General features: G+C 61.8%; 2 protein-coding genes across 7 annotated transcripts in view; one reads left to right on the forward strand and one right to left on the reverse strand.

Moving 5' to 3' along the window:
* The window catches only part of PTPN23 (protein tyrosine phosphatase non-receptor type 23), a 40,576-nt gene extending 31,603 nt beyond the window's left edge, over positions 1–8,973 (forward strand). For both annotated transcript variants that reach the window (XM_060109374.1, XM_060109375.1), the window contains 23 exons: positions 244–371; positions 612–688; positions 1,300–1,349; positions 1,503–1,634; positions 1,871–1,951; positions 2,047–2,178; positions 2,263–2,310; positions 2,726–2,782; positions 2,892–2,950; positions 3,132–3,211; positions 3,326–3,440; positions 3,535–3,600; positions 3,972–4,117; positions 4,425–4,736; positions 4,817–4,971; positions 5,073–5,224; positions 5,312–5,491; positions 5,589–7,323; positions 7,403–7,587; positions 7,681–7,785; positions 7,861–7,999; positions 8,087–8,200; positions 8,281–8,973. In XM_060109374.1, coding sequence (XP_059965357.1) covers positions 244–371; positions 612–688; positions 1,300–1,349; positions 1,503–1,634; positions 1,871–1,951; positions 2,047–2,178; positions 2,263–2,310; positions 2,726–2,782; positions 2,892–2,950; positions 3,132–3,211; positions 3,326–3,440; positions 3,535–3,600; positions 3,972–4,117; positions 4,425–4,736; positions 4,817–4,971; positions 5,073–5,224; positions 5,312–5,491; positions 5,589–7,323; positions 7,403–7,587; positions 7,681–7,785; positions 7,861–7,999; positions 8,087–8,200; positions 8,281–8,760 — 4,728 coding nt within the window. In that variant the 3' untranslated portion in view covers positions 8,761–8,973. The remainder of the gene's footprint in view (positions 1–243; positions 372–611; positions 689–1,299; positions 1,350–1,502; positions 1,635–1,870; positions 1,952–2,046; positions 2,179–2,262; positions 2,311–2,725; positions 2,783–2,891; positions 2,951–3,131; positions 3,212–3,325; positions 3,441–3,534; positions 3,601–3,971; positions 4,118–4,424; positions 4,737–4,816; positions 4,972–5,072; positions 5,225–5,311; positions 5,492–5,588; positions 7,324–7,402; positions 7,588–7,680; positions 7,786–7,860; positions 8,000–8,086; positions 8,201–8,280) is intronic.
* A 327-nt stretch (positions 8,974–9,300) lies between these two features.
* Positions 9,301–17,729, reverse strand: part of SCAP (SREBF chaperone) — an 87,190-nt gene continuing 78,761 nt past the window's right edge. For 2 of the 5 annotated variants that reach the window (XM_060110144.1, XM_060110145.1), the window contains exons 11-22: positions 15,802–15,900; positions 15,422–15,640; positions 14,335–14,711; positions 13,612–13,800; positions 13,327–13,528; positions 13,123–13,238; positions 12,352–13,041; positions 10,707–10,789; positions 10,434–10,600; positions 10,172–10,252; positions 9,776–9,982; positions 9,301–9,695 (exon numbers count right to left, since the gene is read on the reverse strand). In XM_060110144.1, the coding sequence (XP_059966127.1) occupies positions 9,450–9,695; positions 9,776–9,982; positions 10,172–10,252; positions 10,434–10,600; positions 10,707–10,789; positions 12,352–13,041; positions 13,123–13,238; positions 13,327–13,528; positions 13,612–13,800; positions 14,335–14,711; positions 15,422–15,640; positions 15,802–15,900 (2,676 nt within the window). In that variant the 3' untranslated portion in view covers positions 9,301–9,449. The remainder of the gene's footprint in view (positions 9,696–9,775; positions 9,983–10,171; positions 10,253–10,433; positions 10,601–10,706; positions 10,790–12,351; positions 13,042–13,122; positions 13,239–13,326; positions 13,529–13,611; positions 13,801–14,334; positions 14,712–15,421; positions 15,641–15,801; positions 15,901–17,729) is intronic. The other 3 variants (XM_060110147.1, XM_060110146.1, XM_060110148.1) reach the window with 3 other exon arrangements.

Consider the following 17,729-nt stretch of genomic DNA (forward strand, 5'->3'; position numbering starts at 1 on the left):
TACGTTAAAATTTTTAATGCATGTTTTAAACTGCCTCCTGGAAAAGTGGGAATGATTCAGTCCAACAGTCCTGGCTGGTAGGATGGTTGTGGAATGACTACAGGTAACTGCAGGCTTTCTTTGGGTCCCTTAGACTGTGCAGTCCCCCAGCTCCGATTATTTCCTGGGCATTTGTGGGTGGACAGCCCTGCCTGTCTTCTACTCCAAATGACAGTAGGCCTGCTTCTTCCATCCATCCCCCAGAATGCTGTTCGTGTCCCACGGGACTTTGAGGGCTGCAGTGTCCTCCGCAAGTACCTGGGCCAGCTCCACTACCTGCAGAGTCGGGTCCCCATGGGCGCAGGCCAGGAGGCCGCTGTTTCTGTCACCTGGTGAGAGCTGGCAGGGCTGGGGGGAGCCTGGAGGTTGCCTGGGACAGCCCAGGGGTGTCTGGGCGGTGGGGATGCCCCTCTCCCCCCCCGCCCCCACCGCTTTCTTTTCCTTGCTGCACAGCATGGGGAGTGGCTTGGTGTGGTCTCCCCAGGCCTCCCTCCCATCCTATGCCACACTGGGGGTGGTGGGTTGCTTCACCAGCTCCTTCACTCGAGATGACTGGGGTGGCCTGTCCACAGGACTGAGATCTTCTCAGGCAAGTCTGTGGCCCATGAAGACATCAAGTATGAGCAGGCCTGCATTCTCTACAACCTTGGTGAGCTACCTAACCCCTTCCCCATGGCCCTACCTCCCAGCCCTGCCCACCCCATCTCAGCTCAGCAGGAGGCCACAAGGGCAGTGGGCTGATGGAAGACGCCTGGATTCTGACCCTCCCGCTGCCTTCCCACAGCCCTGCTGGTGCCTCTCTTCTGGCCCACAGGGAGCCACCCTGCTGGGGAGAGGCTCTACTAGGCTGGCTGCCACATGGTGTTGCTAGTGTGCTCCGGCCCAGAGGGGTGGCCTCTCTTTTCTGACTGGACAGATCCCGGCCCCCTGTGTGGCTCTGGATTGCTTCCAACAGGAGGAGAACAAGGCTGGCCTAGACTTGCCTTGCCGTCAACCCTGATGGCTCAGCCTCAGCCTGGGGAGCCCCAAGTCCTATGTAGTCATCCCTGAGGCACTGAGACTGGACTTGTAGGCGATGTGGACGGCAGGAGCCCCTTCCCTTCCACCCCATCCCTGCCTGGTGCAGAGCCAGAGACCGAGACTCCGTTTACTCCAGCTTTGGTGCCCTTGGTCCAACTGCCCCAGACCCCTGTTGTCCTGATCATGGGTGACACCAGCAGTCCCAGGCTAGCCCTGACCCCGTGTTCTTTGCCTCCCCAGGGGCGCTGCACTCCATGCTGGGGGCCATGGACAAGCGCATGTCTGAGGAGGTGAGGAGGGTAGGGGCAGTGGGTGGGCCGTAGGACAGAACCAGGGAGGGGTGCTGAGTATTGTCAGCCTCCAGAGTGTGAATCCTGCCCCGTGGAGAGGACACAGGCAGCTCTGTGGCTCTGCTTCTGGCATCCTCCCCTGTTCTCTCCCAGGGCATGAAGGTCTCCTGCACTCACTTCCAGTGCGCAGCAGGTGCCTTTGCCTACCTGCGTGAGCACTTCCCTCAAGCCTACAGCGTTGACATGAGCCGGCAGATCCTCACTCTCAATGTCAACCTCATGCTGGTGAGGAGATGCCCTTGTTGGGGCCGAGTTGAACCCAGGGGCGGGCACGGTTAGGGCTGGATCCTAGAGGTCCTGTGCACATGGCAGTGAGGGAAGATCAGAGGCTTTGATCTTTTGAGCCCCAGCTGGATCAGGAGCAGGGCTGTGCTGCTTGGAGTGCGGGAGGCTGGGTGGAGAGGGCATCCGTGTGGTCTGTGCCGGTGAGGAATGGAGTGCATCTCCATCTGCTCTTCCAGGGCCAGGCTCAGGAGTGTCTTCTGGAGAAGTCCATGTTGGACAACAGGAAGAGCTTTCTGGTGGCTCGCATCAGTGCACAGGTAGGGACAGGGATAGACGGTGGCCCACAAGGGACTGATGCCAGGCTTTTGGTTTACTTCCGATCCCCAACTTATAGCGCTGTCCTGGCTTCTAGGTGGTGGATTACTACAAGGAGGCGTGCCGGGCCTTGGAGAACCCCGATACCGCCTCACTGCTGGGCCGGATCCAGAAGGACTGGAAGAAGCTGGTACAGATGAAGATCTACTACTTTGCGGCTGTGGCTCATGTGAGGGCACCGTGGCCACCAGGGCTGGGCTGGGCTGAGTTGCCGTAGCTCAGGAAGTAAGTAGTGACATCTCTTCTTTCTCAGTTGCACATGGGGAAGCAGGCTGAGGAGCAGCAGAAGTTCGGAGAGCGGGTGAGTGAGCTGTGGCAAGGAGGGGACTCTGGACTGGTCCCAGCCTTGTTGGTCAGATCCTCGTGGGGACCCTTCTTCTGTCTCTCACCCCCACATCGCTGGCTGCCCCCCACCACCGCCGTAGACCTGGTGTTTCTCATGTGTTGTCCCAAGTGTGCAGCCTTCATCCCCAGGGGACAGAGGAGGCGCAGCAGGCTCCCCTCGGGGATGGCTGGTGGGAGATGCAGGCTGTGGGGTGGAGCTGGAAGGTAGACACTAAGCGTCGTGCTGTTGGCTGGGCTGGCGCGTGGCTACCTCCTCAGCTCCTTGTCTTCTGATGGGTCACCTGATGGCCAGACAGGCTCGGTGGGGGTTGGGGTGGCGGAAGGAGTAGGGTCCAAGCAGGGAAGGACGGACTGGTCTCTGTCCCCCGCAGGTCGCGTACTTCCAGAGTGCCCTGGACAAGCTCAATGAAGCCATCAAGCTGGCCAAGGTAAAGATGAGGAAGAGCCTGAGAAGACAAGGAGCAAGCCTGGTGGGGCTGAGGGGTGTCCTAGCACTGGCTGTGGTTGGCACTGAGCACCCCCATCCCTACCCTACAGGGCCAGCCTGACACTGTGCAAGACGCACTTCGCTTCACTATGGACGTCATTGGGGGAAAGTGAGTTTCTGGGGTTCGGGGTGGCTCTGGTTCCTTCTTGTTAGGAAGGGTCTTGGCCTTTTGCCTGCATCATTGGGAGGAAGCCACCAGGGCCAGAGAGTAGTGGCCCACGTGGGAGGCTAGGTCCTGGATCCCTGCTGATCACTCAAGACTCCCCATTCCTCCTTCTCCTGACCCCCAGATACAATTCTGCCAAGAAGGACAATGATTTCATCTACCACGAGGCTGTCCCAGCACTGGACACCCTTCAGCCTGTAAAAGGTCTGAAGCTGAAGGGAGGCCAAGGATCGGGGTAGGGGCTGAAGATGGGACAGAAGAGAGGCAGTCGAGGTTCGAGTGGGCCTGGTCTCCACGATTCTTCCTCACCCCTCCCAGGTGCCCCCTTGGTGAAGCCCTTACCAGTGAATCCCACAGACCCAGCTGTTACGGGCCCTGACATCTTCACCAAACTGGTACCCATGGCTGCCCATGAAGCCTCGTCGCTGTACAGGTGGGCGGGACAGGCAGGCCCTATTAGCCCAGGTCGGGTTGGGATATCTCAACAGACATGGGCTTCCAGCAAATTGCTGTCACTTCTCCTGCAGTGAGGAGAAGGCCAAGCTGCTTCGGGAGATGATGGCCAAGATTGAGGACAAGAATGAGGTCCTGGAGTGAGTGCAGGGCTCGGGTGGGAGGCATGGAGGGTACACACCAGACCTCTGTGGGGTCCCCAGTGTTGCCTGCGACAGGGAGAGGAGTCAATGAAAGGTCTGTTGGCACCAGCAGGCCTCCTGGCTGCGCCCTCCCTGCCCAGGGTCTTGTATGCTAGATTTGTAAGTTGAGAGTCACGCATCTTGAGAGGAGGATGTCCCATTGTTTTCAGCAGTGCCCTGGGCATGTTCTGTGGTGGCAGTTGAGATGCTGATTTGTTGTCTGCTAGGACCTCAGACCTTGCTTCAGTGGTGGGGGCTTGCCCTAGTGGGCTCCTTGTGTAGCTGAGGGGTTGAGCCAGCACCCACCTGGTCCCGTTGCCCCTCAACAGCCAGTTCATGGATTCAATGCAGCTGGATCCCGAGACAGTGGACAACCTTGATGCCTACAGCCACATCCCACCCCAGCTCATGGAGAAGTGTGCGGCTCTCAGCGTCCGGCCCGACACTGTCAGGAACCTCGTCCAGTCCATGCAAGGTGAGTAAGGAGGAAAAGCAAGCAGGTGGAGGGCAGGAACGTGGGAGTCATCTGCTGCAGCCTTCTCTGTGTCCCTTGTTGACCGAGGATGGAGGTTTTCACCCCTCCCAGCCCGTCACAGCACCGACTGCACACTTCGGTGAACCACCGCACCCTGTGTGCCCTCTGTCTGCACTGCTCAGCCAGCACTGGGCTGCACACAAGCCTGACGGAGGGGGCAGTTCTGTCTCCTGGGGGATGGGCCAGATTGGATGCCTGGTCTGCCTGCCACAGGAGCTGACCCCACCTCCTCTAAACATGCCCCCAGTACTGTCAGGTGTGTTCACGGATGTGGAGGCCTCCCTGAAGGACATCAGGGACCTGCTGGAGGAGGATGAGCTGCTAGAACAGAAGATGCAGGAGGCAGTGAGCCAGGCAGGGGCCAGCACGGCTGTCTCCAAGGCCGAGCTGGCAGAGGTGAGGCGAGAATGGGCCAAGTACATGGAGGTCCACGAGAAGGCCTCCTTCACCAACAGCGAGCTGCACCGCGCCATGAATCTGCATGTTGGCAACCTGCGCCTGCTCAGTGGGCCTCTGGACCAGGTCCGGGCCGCCCTGCCCACGCCAGCCCTCACCCCAGGTGAGCCCCCTTCCTGTCCCCATGGGGAGAGGCTTGGTGCTGGGGTTTTCTCTGGCCTCACTGACCACTGCCGCTCCCAGAGGACAAGGCAGTGCTGCAGAACCTGAAGCGCATCCTGGCCAAGGTGCAGGAGATGCGGGACCAGCGTGTGTCCCTGGAGCAGCAGCTGCGTGAGCTTATCCAGAAGGATGACATCACGGCGTCACTGGTTACCACAGACCACTCAGAGATAAAGGTGGGGCTGGGTGAGCAGTGTGCAGGGGCTGACTCTGGGCTCCACCCTTAGGTGGTGAGGCCCTGAGTGTCTGTCCTCCACCCCCCAACGCACTCCCTCAGAAGCTGTTTGAGGAGCAGCTGAAGAAGTATGACCAGCTGAGGGTGTACCTGGAGCAGAACCTGGCCGCCCAGGACAACATTCTCCGGGCACTGACAGAGGCCAACGTGCAGTACGCATCTGTGCGGCGGGTGCTCAGTGAACTGGACCAAAAGTCAGTGTCTAGCCCTGTGCGTCTACCCAGTCCTGCCCAGAGCTGGGCTCCAGTTACTCACCTCCTGCCGGCCCTTCTGCCCGCCAGGTGGAACTCCACGCTGCAGACCCTGGTGGCCTCCTATGAAGCCTATGAGGACCTGATGAAGAAGTCCCAGGAGGGCAAGGACTTCTATGCAGACCTGGAGAGCAAGGTGGCTGCTCTCCTGGAACGGGCACAGTCCACCTGCCAGGCCCGCGAGGCAGCCCGCCAGCAGCTCCTGGACAGGTGAGTGTGGCCCCGGGGCCGGGGTGTGGCTGCAGCCCAGACCGAGGTCAGGCTGAGGCGGGGTGTGGCTCCACTTCTTCCCCACCTCATCCCACAGGGAGCTGAAAAAGAAGCCGCCGCCACGGCCCACGGCCCCAAAGCCGCTGCTGCCCCGCAGGGAGGAGGGCGAGGCAGTGGAGGCCGGGGACCTGCCTGAGGAGCTGCGCAGCCTGCCCCCCGACACCTTCCTGGGGGCCGCTGCCCCACTCCACTTCCCCCCCGGCCCCTTCCCCAGCTCTGCAGGCCCAGGACCCCACTATCTCTCAGGCACCTTACCGCCTGGTACCTACTCAGGCCCCGCCCAGATGTTGCAGCCCAGGGCCCCCCAGGCCCTAGGGCACCCTGTGGTGGCCATGGCACCTGGACCTGCTCTCTACACACCCGGGGCCTACACACCAGAGCTGGGCCTCATGCCACGATCCTCGCCACAGCACGGCATGGTGAGCAGTCCCTATGGGGGGGTGGGGCCCACCCCACCAGCTGCAGGCCTGCCCTCAGCCCCACCTCCCCAGTTCTCGGGCCCTGAGTTGGCCGTGGGGATTCGGCCAGCCACCACCACAGTAGATAGCGTCCAGGCCCCCATCTCCAGCCACACGGCACCACGGCCAAACCCTGCCCCTGCTCCTCCCCGGCCCCGCTTCCCGGGGCCGCCCCCCCAGCCACTGCCCGTGCCCTACACTTACCCGATGGGGGCCAAGCCACCCCTCGCAGCTCCCCCAGCCCAGCACCACTTTTCTCCTGGGATGCCCCCAGGTTTTTCAGCCCCGAGGACTGGGCCCCAGCCTCATCCCACACGAGCGGTGTTTGGGCCCCAGCCTCCCCAGCAGCCCCTTCCACTCCAGCATCCGCACCTCTTCCCACCCCAGGCTTCAGGACTGGTACCCCCCCAGACTCCCTATCCCTTTGCCCCTCAGCCTGGTGTCCTGGGGCAGCCACCACCCACCCTGCACACCCAGCTCTACCCAGGCCCCTCTCAGGACCCCCTGCCCCCCCATTCAGGGGTGCTGCCTTTCCCCAGCCCTGGGCCCCCTCAGCCTCCCCATCCCACCCTGGCATATGGTCCTGCCCCTTCCCCCAGGCCCCGGGGCCCCCAGGCACCCCCACTCTCCATTCGAGGCCCTCCGCCTGCCAGCCAGCCTGCCCCCACTCCCCACCTGGTGCCTTCACCTGCCCCATCACCGGGGCCCGGCCCCGTCCCTCCTCGGCCCCCTGCAGCAGAGCCAGCCGTGTGTCTGCGCCGAGGTGCTGCGAGTGCAGATCTGCTCTCCTCCAGCCCTGAGAGTCAGCATGGAGGCGCTCAGCCTCCTGGGGGTGGGCAGCCCCTGCTGCAGCCTACTAAGGTGGATGCAGCTGAGGGCCGGCGGCCACAGGCCCTGCGGCTGATCGAGCAGGACCCCTACGAGCACCCAGAGAGGCTGCAGCAGTTGCAGCAGGAGCTGGAGGCCTTTCGGGGCCAGCTGGGCGATGCAGGGGCTCTGGACGCTGTCTGGCGGGAGCTGCAAGACGCACAGGAGCACGATGCCCGTGGCCGTTCCATCGCCATCGCCCGCTGCTACTCACTGAAGAACCGGCACCAGGACGTCATGCCCTACGACAGCAACCGTGTGGTGCTGCGCTCGGGCAAGGACGACTACATCAACGCCAGCCGCGTGGAGGGGCTCTCACCGTACTGCCCACCTTTGGTGGCCACCCAGGCCCCCCTGCCTGGCACAGCTGCCGACTTCTGGCTCATGGTGCATGAGCAGAAAGTGTCAGTCATTGTCATGCTCGTGTCTGAGGCCGAGATGGAAAAGGTGAGAGGGAGAGGTTGGTTGGTGGGTGCCCAGCAGGGAAACTGGAAAACCAGCCCTAACTGCCCTGTTTGTCCTTCAGCAAAAGGTGGCTCGCTACTTCCCTACCGAGAGGGGCCAGCCCATGGTGCACGGTGCCCTGAGCTTGGCCCTGAGCAGTGTCCGCACCACCGAGACCCACGTGGAGCGGGTGCTGAGCCTGCAGTTCCGGGACCAGAGCCTCAAGCGCTCACTCGTGCACCTCCACTTCCCCACGTGGCCAGAGTTGTGCGTCTGCTCCCCTGGGCAGTGGTTGGGGGGCTGGGAGGGTGGTGCGGCCTTCGAGCAGGTCTGGCTTAGAGACACCGCCCCACCCTGCAGAGGCCTGCCGGACAGCCCCAGCAACCTGCTGCACTTCATCCAGGAGGTGCACGCTCATTACCTGCATCAGCGCCCCCTGCACACGCCCGTCGTCGTCCACTGCAGGTAGGTGTGGGTAGCTCCCAAGCGGCCCTCCTCTGGGGGCTCCTGGGCTGGCCTCACAGCCCCTTCCTGCCGCAGCTCCGGGGTGGGCCGCACGGGAGCCTTCGCGCTGCTCTACGCGGCTGTGCAGGAGGTGGAGGCTGGGAGTGGAATCCCTGAGCTGCCTCAGCTGGTGCGGCGCATGCGGCAGCAGAGGAAACACATGCTGCAGGAGAAGGTGAGGGCCCGGGCGGGAGCTGGGATGGGCCCTCCATCCTGGGTGACGGGCCCCGCCCGGCTGACCAGGCCCAATGCGCCCCTGCAGCTGCATCTCAGGTTCTGCCATGAGGCGGTGGTGAAACACGTGGAGCAGGTCCTGCAGCGCCACGGCGTGCCCCTTCCGTGCAAGCCCTCAGCTGGCACCAGTGTCACCCAGAAGGTGAGGGAGGGAGCCCCTGGGGGCTGCTGGGACTGACAGGGCCTCGTGGACTCCGTCTTCACCCACTCTTGTCTCCTCAGAATCACCTTCCTCAGGACTCCCAGGACCTGGTTCTCGGTGGGGATGTGCCCATCAGCTCCATCCAGGCCACTATCGCCAAGCTCAGCATCCGGCCTCCTGGGGGCTTGGATTCCCCGGCTGCCGGCCTGCCAGGCCCTGTAGAGCCCCCAGGCCTGCCACCACCCAGCCTCCCAGAGTCCACCCAGCTCCCATCCTCCTCCCCACCCCCTCTCTCTTCACCCCTGCCTGAGGCCCCCCCGCCTGAGGAGGAGCAGCCGGTACCTGAGGTCCCCAGCCTGGGGCCCCCCTCCTCCTCCCTGGAGCTGCTGGCCTCCCTAACTCCTGAGGCCTTCTCTCTGGACAGCTCCTTGAGGGGAAAACAGCGGATGAGCAAGCAGAACTTTCTGCAAGCCCATAACGGGCAGGGTCTGCGGGCTGCCCGGCCCACTGACGACCCCCTCAGCCTTCTGGATCCACTCTGGACACTCAACAAGACCTGAACAGGGTTTGCACTACATTGTCTCCCATGCCAGTCTGCCCCTCTTGAGGTGGGGCCTAGTCTTACTCCCATTCCTGCTGCCTTCAGCCCTGCCTGGCCCAGCCCACAGCTCTATGGGATAGAGATACACCACGGGTCTTGGGTCAGGTTCTGCTCCTTTGTGGGACCTGACATTTTCAGCTCTTTGCTGTTGAATAAACAAACCTGTTCTGTGGCCAGTGTCTCTGCTCTGCGCTGCTCCCCGGGAGGTGGGGGGCTGGGCCCCAGCAGCACCACCTTTCTTTAGCGAGTGTGGAGGTGGAGGGGGTCACCTTGGTTTCCACACCTCTGAAGTGGTTATGCAAGAAGGCCTCTAGTGCTGGCTTGCTAAACTTCCCCAGCCTGTAAACTGTTCCTCTGACTTGTATGGCTTCTGGCAGGAGCTGCTCTGAGCTGAGAACTGTCTAACCAAGTGCTGTACTTCAGGCACCAGGAGGGTGTAAACGATGCCAGAGCGCACCCAGGGGAAGACGCAAGCGGCTCACAAAGCCCCTGGCTGATGTGATTTTTAAAAAAAATTTAATATTACAGTCATGAGGCAGGACAGGACAGTTCAGAGGCAGCTTCCCAAAGATTCAGCTCTTTCCCCAGTCCAGGTCCAGCACACTGCCCCAAAGAGCACCCCAGCCAGACAGGCAGGGAGGCCCACCCTCAGTCCAGCTTCTCCAGCACAGAGGGCACATACACTAGGCTGAGCTCGCTGCCAAAGTTGCAGACAATGGCAGCATTGTCCAGCACCAGGATCTGGCGGGCCGGCTGGGCCTCGCTGTTCTTCCCCAGGTAGACTGTCTGTAACAGGTCCCCGTAGTTTAGGTCCCAAAAGGAAACACAGCCCTGGCCGCCGGTCACCAGCAGGTTGTCTGAGATGACACCCAAGCTTGCACCACAGCCCAGGTCCTGGAGGCAAGGACAGGACAGGCTCGGTGTCGAATCCTTCCCTAAAACACCGAGAATCCCGTGGCCCCCAACATGCCTACCTGCTGAATGGAGTACAGCCTGATGCCTGTGCTGCGGTCCCAGATGCTGATGAGGTCATCTAGGCCACTACTGATGACACAGGAGGTGGTACAGGTGAGGGAGGTGACATCCCCACGGTGAGCGAACATGTGGCTGACCCGGCTGCCAGTCAGCACATCCCACAGGCAGATGGCCCCATCTTGTCCTCCACTGGCCAGCACCATGGTCTAAGGGAACAGGCACAGGGGAGCTGGTCACTGTGGTGAAACACCTCTGTCCACAAGGGTGGCTTAGCGCCCTGGTGGGTGGGAGCCCTCACTCTGCTTCACAGAGGCCCTTGGGGACCAGCTCCCAGGAGTTAGAGACAAGGGCCATGGGCCTGGCTTGATACGCTGCACCCCAGCCACGGCCCTCACCTGGTCAATGTACACAGTCGTGATGGCCCCTGAGTGGCCTTGCAGGGTGAAGAGGCAGCATGAGTCCTCCAGACGGTACACCTGGGGCAGGAACAGGTATCAGGTTCTGGTCTCTCTGGGATTTTCCAAATCACACTTTGGCCAGGAACTCCCTTCCACAGTTCATCCAGGACACCTCCAGCCACTCCCTGACTGACCCCATGTGCTCCCCACCCCCTGTGCTGGGCCACCCCAGTGCCCAAGAGATGGTGCCAACACTTACTCTCAGTGTGTGGTCCTGGCTGCCAGTCACGAGGCGCCCGGCAGCTGCCTTCAGGGCTGTGATGGGCTTCTGGTGTGCACAGGGCACTGTGTGGGTCAGGTGACAAGCCACTGCGTCACTGCTGCTGTACATAGGGGATGTGGGGGAACTGCCCCGCCCCGGGGCCCCTGGGGACAACAGGCCAGGTGAGAGATCTCCAAGAAGACACCCTGCAGGCAGCCCCTCCGCTCCACCCACCAGGTGCAGGCAGCAGCCCAGTCCAGGTCCCCTGACCTCGGAACTGCAGGGGGCTGAGGGCAGTGTGAGTCTCCAAGGAGAAGAAATCAAGGGAACCGTTGAGCCGGGCAGCCACAATCCTGGAAGAGAAGAGCGGCTGCCAGGTGGCTCTCCCTCAGAGCCCCCAGCCTTGGGGCTGAGCACCGCGGGCCCTTCACAGGCCCTTCCCACTGGCTGTGGGAACAGTGGAGCCATGAGGGACCGGTGGCCAAGAGGGAAGCACAGGTGCTGGGGACCAGGTTGCAACTCCAATTATTAACCTCTGTGCCTCAGTCTTCATTTGTGAAATGGGAACAACTGTACCCACCTCACAGCGTGGTCATGAGGAGTAAATGAGCTGGTGTGTGTAAAGTGGTACCTGGGGAGCATCATGTAAGATTGGAAATTAAAAACAAAAACAAACAAGGGGGATGGGCAGTCCCCCTCCACAGCCTGGAGCTAAAGGAAAGGCTTCAGGGGAGGAGAAATAGGACCTAAGGTGGGGCTGTGTTCTAGAGCCACAGACGGTGTTGCTGTCTCCATCACAGAAAAGCAGCTTCGACCCAAGCACCACCTGCTCCATTTCCTTTTTCCACAAAGAAATAAGGATTATTCTCCACCGCCCCTGATTCCTAGGCACAGGTTGACAGGCAGAGATGGAGACATTAGCCCTGTGGCCCCAAAGCTTTGAAGTGAGTGGAGTTCAAAATCTTACTCCAGCAAAGGGCAACGCACATCTTCACCTCTGCCCATAATCTGAAGGATCTATGACAGAGATGGGGAAGGCACAGCACAGGGGTGGGAGGGAGAGACCATGGAACTTTGGGGGTTGAGCTGAGACATGTGGGCTTCCCCTAAAATTCAAAAAACAAACAAACAAACAAGCAGTAGCAGGGGAGAATTTCCAAGCGTGGAGAACCCAGTGAACTTGGCCAGACCGCAGGGTAGGATGTTAGCTAAATAAGGCCTGAGCGAGAAGCCTGGCAATGGCAGGAATGACAGCAGCAGCCAACAGAAACTAAGAGGTAAGAGCAAGGGGTATCCCCACCCCAAGAAAATGAGGCTCCAGCTTCAGCTCAGATGGTGGGGCCACAGTTAGCGACCCTGCAAGGAAGAGCCAGCGTGGGTCAGGCAGGTGAAGCGTTCAGCAAAGGCACCTAGTCATGGGTGAGGCCCAGGTTTTTCAGCCCAGAGGTGGGAGCTCAAGCCTGAGAAGCCGGGAATCCTCCTCTCCCAGAGAGTGTGTGATCGAGCCCCGGGAACACCCAGCCAACAGCCGTGCTGAGGAGGGAGGCGAGGACAGTGTCCAGCATCAAAGGGGAAGAAAAGACGGTTCTTCTGAAAATGCATTTTTCTGGAACTGAAAACCCAGGAAACCTAGAAAGGCCAGTATTGACAGACTACCTAGAGCAACTTTGACTTCAGAAGGGTGAGAACTGCTCACTCTCCATGTGCCAGGCCCTATTCTAAGTGCTTCCTACCTGTTAACCCTTTGAGCTGTCACCCTCCCACTGAGGTGGCCTACCTGCTGTTCACAGGTGTGGGGCTTGGCACAGAGTAGGGAAGTCAAGTCACACTCCAGTGAAGGGGAAGCAGGGCTCAAACCTCAGAGTGTGCTGGGCTGGGCTGTCTAGGGTTGAGGCAGGCATCCTAGCACGCGCACCTTTTGTCCAGGAAGACGAGGGCCGTGATGCCCGAGGAGACCTCCTCGCTGCTGCAGCGCAGAGTGCCCTCGATGGCGTCCCACACCTGCAGGCCCAGAGGCTGTGAGCACCTGCGAGCTGGGAGGGCCCACAAACCCCCTGCACAGACGTCCCCTCTGCCCACCTCCAGCCGGCCACTGCTCCGCCCCACCACGATGAGGCTGCCCTGCAGCTCCAGGCTCCAGATGGAGCCATCTGCGCTGGGGGCCCAGGCGAGGGAAGGGGAGCCCTTCTCGGGAGGAAAGCCCCCCTCGTCCTCAGGGGCCTGGGGCAGCGTGGGCCCAGGCGAGGGTGGGCACAGGGCTGGTGTGTGGACAGGAGCCATTCCCTCCTCCTGGTACAGTCGCTGCACCAGGTGGCTGAAGTCATAGCCTGGGGAGGCCTGAGCACGGCGGCAGCCCGCCCGGTACCGGGGCTCGGGCTGAGCGGGCTCTAGGAGCTGTGGCTGCGCTGAGAAGTTGGTATCGATCAAGCAGGTGAGGTCCGGCTGGTCCCCGAAGAGGGAAGCTGGCGGAGGGCCCCGGGGACGATGCCGTAGTGGAGGACTGTCCCCAGGCTCCTCTGGGCCACCCTTCCCACCGTCTGACAGCTGTTCCCAGCTCTCCTGAGCCTCCAACACGCTGCCAACACCACTGTCCTGGCGCTGCCTGCTGGGGGGTGGGGAGGGTGGGGTGAGGACAGTGGGGCACAGATGCAGGGCAGGGCGTGGGTGGGAGGTGGGGGGTACTTACCCCGGGTGTGGGATGCGAGTGAGGCAGTCTCCAGTTTGCGCGTCCCACACACACACGTGGCCTGCCAGGCAACAGCTCACCAGCAGCATCCCGTCACTGGCCAGACACTCGATGTCCTGTGGGAGCACAGCATGGACATGGGCACAGGCGCTGGTGTCTGAGCGGCCCAGGCCTCAGGTGCCCCCAGCTCCCACCCGCGCTCACCATGAGGTGCCCGCGCAGCACCAGGGGCACAATCTCTGTCTCGGGTGGCGCATAGCCGTAGTCATCGCAGGGCAGCTCCCCACGCCGCCGCCGCCCAGGCCCCGAGCCGGGTTGCCCGTAGTTGCGAGGGCAGAGCACGCGGTATAGGCAGAGCAGCAGCAGCACGAGAACGATGCCCGAGGCCAAGCCGAGTGCTGCCACCCTGCACCGGGCGGAGCCTGGTGAGGCGTGCCCCATCCCCCCACCCCGTCCCTGCCAGCTGCCCCCCTCCCTCGTGGGCCTTACTTGTACAGGGTGATGTCTCTGTGCGCCTGTGCCGTGCCTGGCCCCTTGGGGCCGGCCTCCCAGAGCCCACCCTGCCCAGGCCGCGGCGGGGGCCAGGCACTGCGGCCGTCCTGAGGGTGCCGCCCCTCCAGGGCCTCCCTCGGGTTCAGGCGGAGCGTGACCGGGATGACAGGCAGCAGGCTGATGTACCTGGGGCCGGGCAGCGGGCAGCCTCAGCAGAGATGCCCTCGGAAGGGACCCCCCTCCTGCTGCTGCCCCAGTCCCCCTCTCTGCTCTTCACACGGGACTCAGCTCAATCTGCCAGGCTCCACGAACACCCCTCAGGACAGTCTTCCCAGCACGGGTTGGGGCAGCAGAGGTAACGTCCCTCCCCAGCCCAGCTCTGGCACCCAACCTTGCTCTGTTACAGAAACCGGCAGCCAAGCCATCACTGCTGTCTGTCACCCATTCTGGCTCAGAGCGGGTGGAAGTGAGTGAGGTGGATCTCCTTCTGGCCAAGTGGCTGACAGCAACCTATGACTCCCCAGAGCAGGGCCCCGGGCTACTCTTAGGTTGTGGATGCTTGGAGCCCTGGCTCCTACTTCACAACCTTAGGGGTGTTTATTTGAAAGGAAATGCAGAATTCAAACCAGAGGATCTCCCTCCTAAAGGGAAGGGATGCTCTGGGGACAGCGAGCTGACATCGCCAGGTGGGGAGGTGGGACCTGGCACAGCCCAACTCACCTCTTGGCCAGCGTGATGTTGTAGTAGCTGAAGAGCGTTGGCCAGTGGCGGAAGGACAACTTCCTCCAAAGTTCCTCATCCTCAGTCCCCCAGGTTACCTCTGGGGCTGGGCTGTCATGGACGCCCTCAGCCGGAGCCCCAGGCTCAGGCAGCTCCCCTGGCAATGTCTGGTTCTCGGGTAACTTAGAGGTGCCAGGTGGGAAGATGGAGAAGGCGGGGTCCGGGTGGCTGGCAGGCAGCACACCGCTAGGCACGGGCATGGCAGCCAGGGCACCCTCGCCCAGAGGGCTCTGCTCTGTCACCTGGGCAGTGAGGTACGTGCGCAGCCCTGCTGGGTCTGTGTACACCAGGATGCCAATCCAGACAACGGTGCCAGCCTGCAGTGGGGCATCGGGTGCTCAGCAGGACCTCTGGGAGCAACGGGCAGCCCCAACCTGTCCTTCCCTCCTGCCTCCCCAAGTCCTCCCACTATGACTGGGGGCCAACTGCCCCCCAGAGGGACCTAGTTCCCTTTCCATGGTCAGGGTTTGGGACTCCTGGCCTGGAAACAGAGGTGCACCCTTAGGTTTGTTACAGAACTTTCCCATCCCCAAACCCCACCTCAGCTTGGCCCAGAAAGCTGCTACCTTTCCCATGGTCAGCATGGCCAGAGGGACCAGCTGCATGACCTGCTCCATAGACACCACGGGTCCTAGTCCTCAGAGGGCCTCAGCCTCGCTGCCATCTCACTTCAACTCCTTAGGAGAGGCCCACTGACCAGCCGCCAGCCCTGCTCCTTCTCCCCTCTGCCCAGCCCAGCATTTTCTGATGCCTGCACAGTGAACCCTGACTCGGGCAACCATGGTGGCTCCATCCCAGGGCACCCCGTCCTGGGTCACCCTGGGGAGACGACTCCTCTCCCTAATAACCTTGGCTACGTCTCCAAAGATAGGCTTATCACCTCAGAAACCACCAGGGTCTGGGCAGGAGGGTAGAGTGGGTGGCTTCCCAAAGCCATGAAGGCCTGAGGGGCACCCCCCACCTCCAAGACAAATGCAAAATGCAAGAGGGACTTGAGCGCTGGCCCTCGGGCAGGGGTGGCAGGTACCATGATGAGGCGCTGTGCCAGGCGGGTTCGGGCCAGGAAGTAGACGACACGCAGCCTCTTGGGGAGCCGCAGGTTTCGGAAGGAGGACGGTTGCAGTGTGATGGTGTGGGGTGTGGACGGCCGCACAGCCAGCTGCCGCTCGAAGCGTGCTGGCCGCCCCACCGGCTTAGCTGGGGGCAGGCAGGCCTCAGGAGGCAGCCGCTTGTTCAGGTCCGCTAGCTGTTAGGGGTGCAGTGGTCAGGGCCCAAAGCTGCTGTCCAGAGGCTGCCCACACTGGGCTGCTGCCCTCCCCGAGGCCTGCCCCTGTCTCACCCAGAGATCCCCTGAGCACAGCCAGGGATGCGGAGGAGGTGGGTGGGCAGGGCTCAGCCCAGTCCTACCTCCATCCGGCGAATGTCAATGGACAGGACAGTGGTGAAAAACAGCATCTGAAGGAAGAAGTCAGACACCAGGCCCACGACGGCAAAAAGACAGAACTCCTGGAATTAAGCAGATGAGGGGACACCATGACCTCACGGTCCAGCACCTAGAGAACCAGTTCTGTGCCTGCAGGCACCTCGGAATCTGTAGGGCAGTTTCAGGCAAGGCACAGCAGAGAGAAAGAAAAGAGATGCTGGTAGTTCTGAAATCTGGGAGCAGCCGAAGAGGATAATGCAGCAGCTCCCTCCCTCCCCACAAGGGGGCAGCAGAGACCCCCCCCCCCCCAACACACACACCCTTTTACCCAGAGAAGGCTGATGCCTGAACTTGCAGGTGAGGTGCCTTGACCCAACTTGGAAAGTTCTTTATTTATTTATTTTTTCTGCAGTACGCGGGCCTCTCACTGCTGTGGCCCCTCCCGCCGCGGAGCACAGGCTCCAAACGTGCAGGCTCAGTGGCCATGGCTCATGGGCCCAGCCGCTCCGCAGCATGCGGGATCCTCCCGGACTGGGGCACGAACCCATGTCCCCTGCGTCGGCAGGCAGACTCTCAACCACTGCGCCACCAGGGAAGCCCCAACTTGCAAAGTTCTGAGCCCCACCAGCCTGCTACCCAAAAAGCCCTCCCTGACTGAGCCCCTGGCCCTGCTCACGTGCCACAGACCAACACCTACCTAGAGCCCAAGCCTGGCCTGGTTTGGGGGGCTCTCAGAAATATTCCTGGCAGGGCTTCCCTGGTGGCGCAGTGGTTGAGAGTCCACCTGCCAATGCAGGGGACACGGGTTCGTGCCCCAGTCCGGGAAGATCCCACATGCAGTGGGGCGGCTGGGCCCGTGAGCCATGGCCACTGAGCCTGCGCGTCCAGAGCCTGTGCTCCGCAACGGGAGAGGCCACAACAGTGAGAGGCCCACATACCGCAAGAAAAAAAAAAAAGAAAGAAAAAAAGAAATATTCCTGGCCAGTGACCACACTGGACCAATGAAAGGAAGGGAAGAGCTCGGGGGGGAATTAATTCTGCCCTGAAACTGAAAAGGGGTGGTCTCTCTGCTCCCCAAGCCCTGTGGATAGATGGAATTTTCTCAGATTTAAGTTTTTCTCCCCTGCCCTTGTTGCAACCTCTGGCACATCACCATGGCTTCTACTCAAATGTGGGGTAAGATGAAGGATGGAGCACATGGTGGCACCGTGGTCATGTCAGCTCTAATGTCCCAAGACTGCCCGCGTCCTGCAGACGCCCTCTGGCGGGAGTGGGAGCCTGGGGCCCCTGTGGTCTCAGCTCATCCCCAAACTTCAGCAGGCCTGCACGCTGTGGGGGAGGACGGGGAGGGGATGGCTCTTCACTCCCTTCGCACAACTCGTCCTGGAACCGGCAGCAACAGTCTGGGCTTCTGACTCAGTGTGGGCCCACCCCCACCTCTGCTCACAGCCCCACGGCTGGGCCAGGGCTCTGGGCAATGGCTGGTGGCCCTCCCAGGGTGCGGGCCATGTGTTCAGAGGCTGCAAGGGTGGGTCAGGGCTCGGGTCCGGAAAGGCAGGAAGGGCCCAGTTCAGGGGCCCCACCGTGTTCTGCCTGAGAACTGGGAAACGAGGTCTGGCTGGACTGCACAGCGGGCAGCCAGCCTCTGCTGCACCCACCAAGCCCCCTCCTGCCACTTGGGTGAATGAGAGACAGGCAGCGAGGGGCAAGGACAGGGTCAAAGGCAGAGGCTGCCAGGCTGGGAGCTCAATCCCATGGCCCAGCCTCGGCTCACTGAGTCCTCCTCCTGAACCAGCTACGCCAGGACCACCCTGTGCATGGTGACAGCCATCTTGCCAGCAGAGGGCCCACCTCATAGGTGAGGGTGGCAGTGTAGAGGGGGAGTGCCCCACACAGCTGGGGAAACAGCAGT

The sequence above is a fragment of the Mesoplodon densirostris genome, chromosome 10 (assembly GCF_025265405.1).
Source record: "Mesoplodon densirostris isolate mMesDen1 chromosome 10, mMesDen1 primary haplotype, whole genome shotgun sequence".
Taxonomy (NCBI): domain Eukaryota; kingdom Metazoa; phylum Chordata; class Mammalia; order Artiodactyla; family Ziphiidae; genus Mesoplodon; species Mesoplodon densirostris.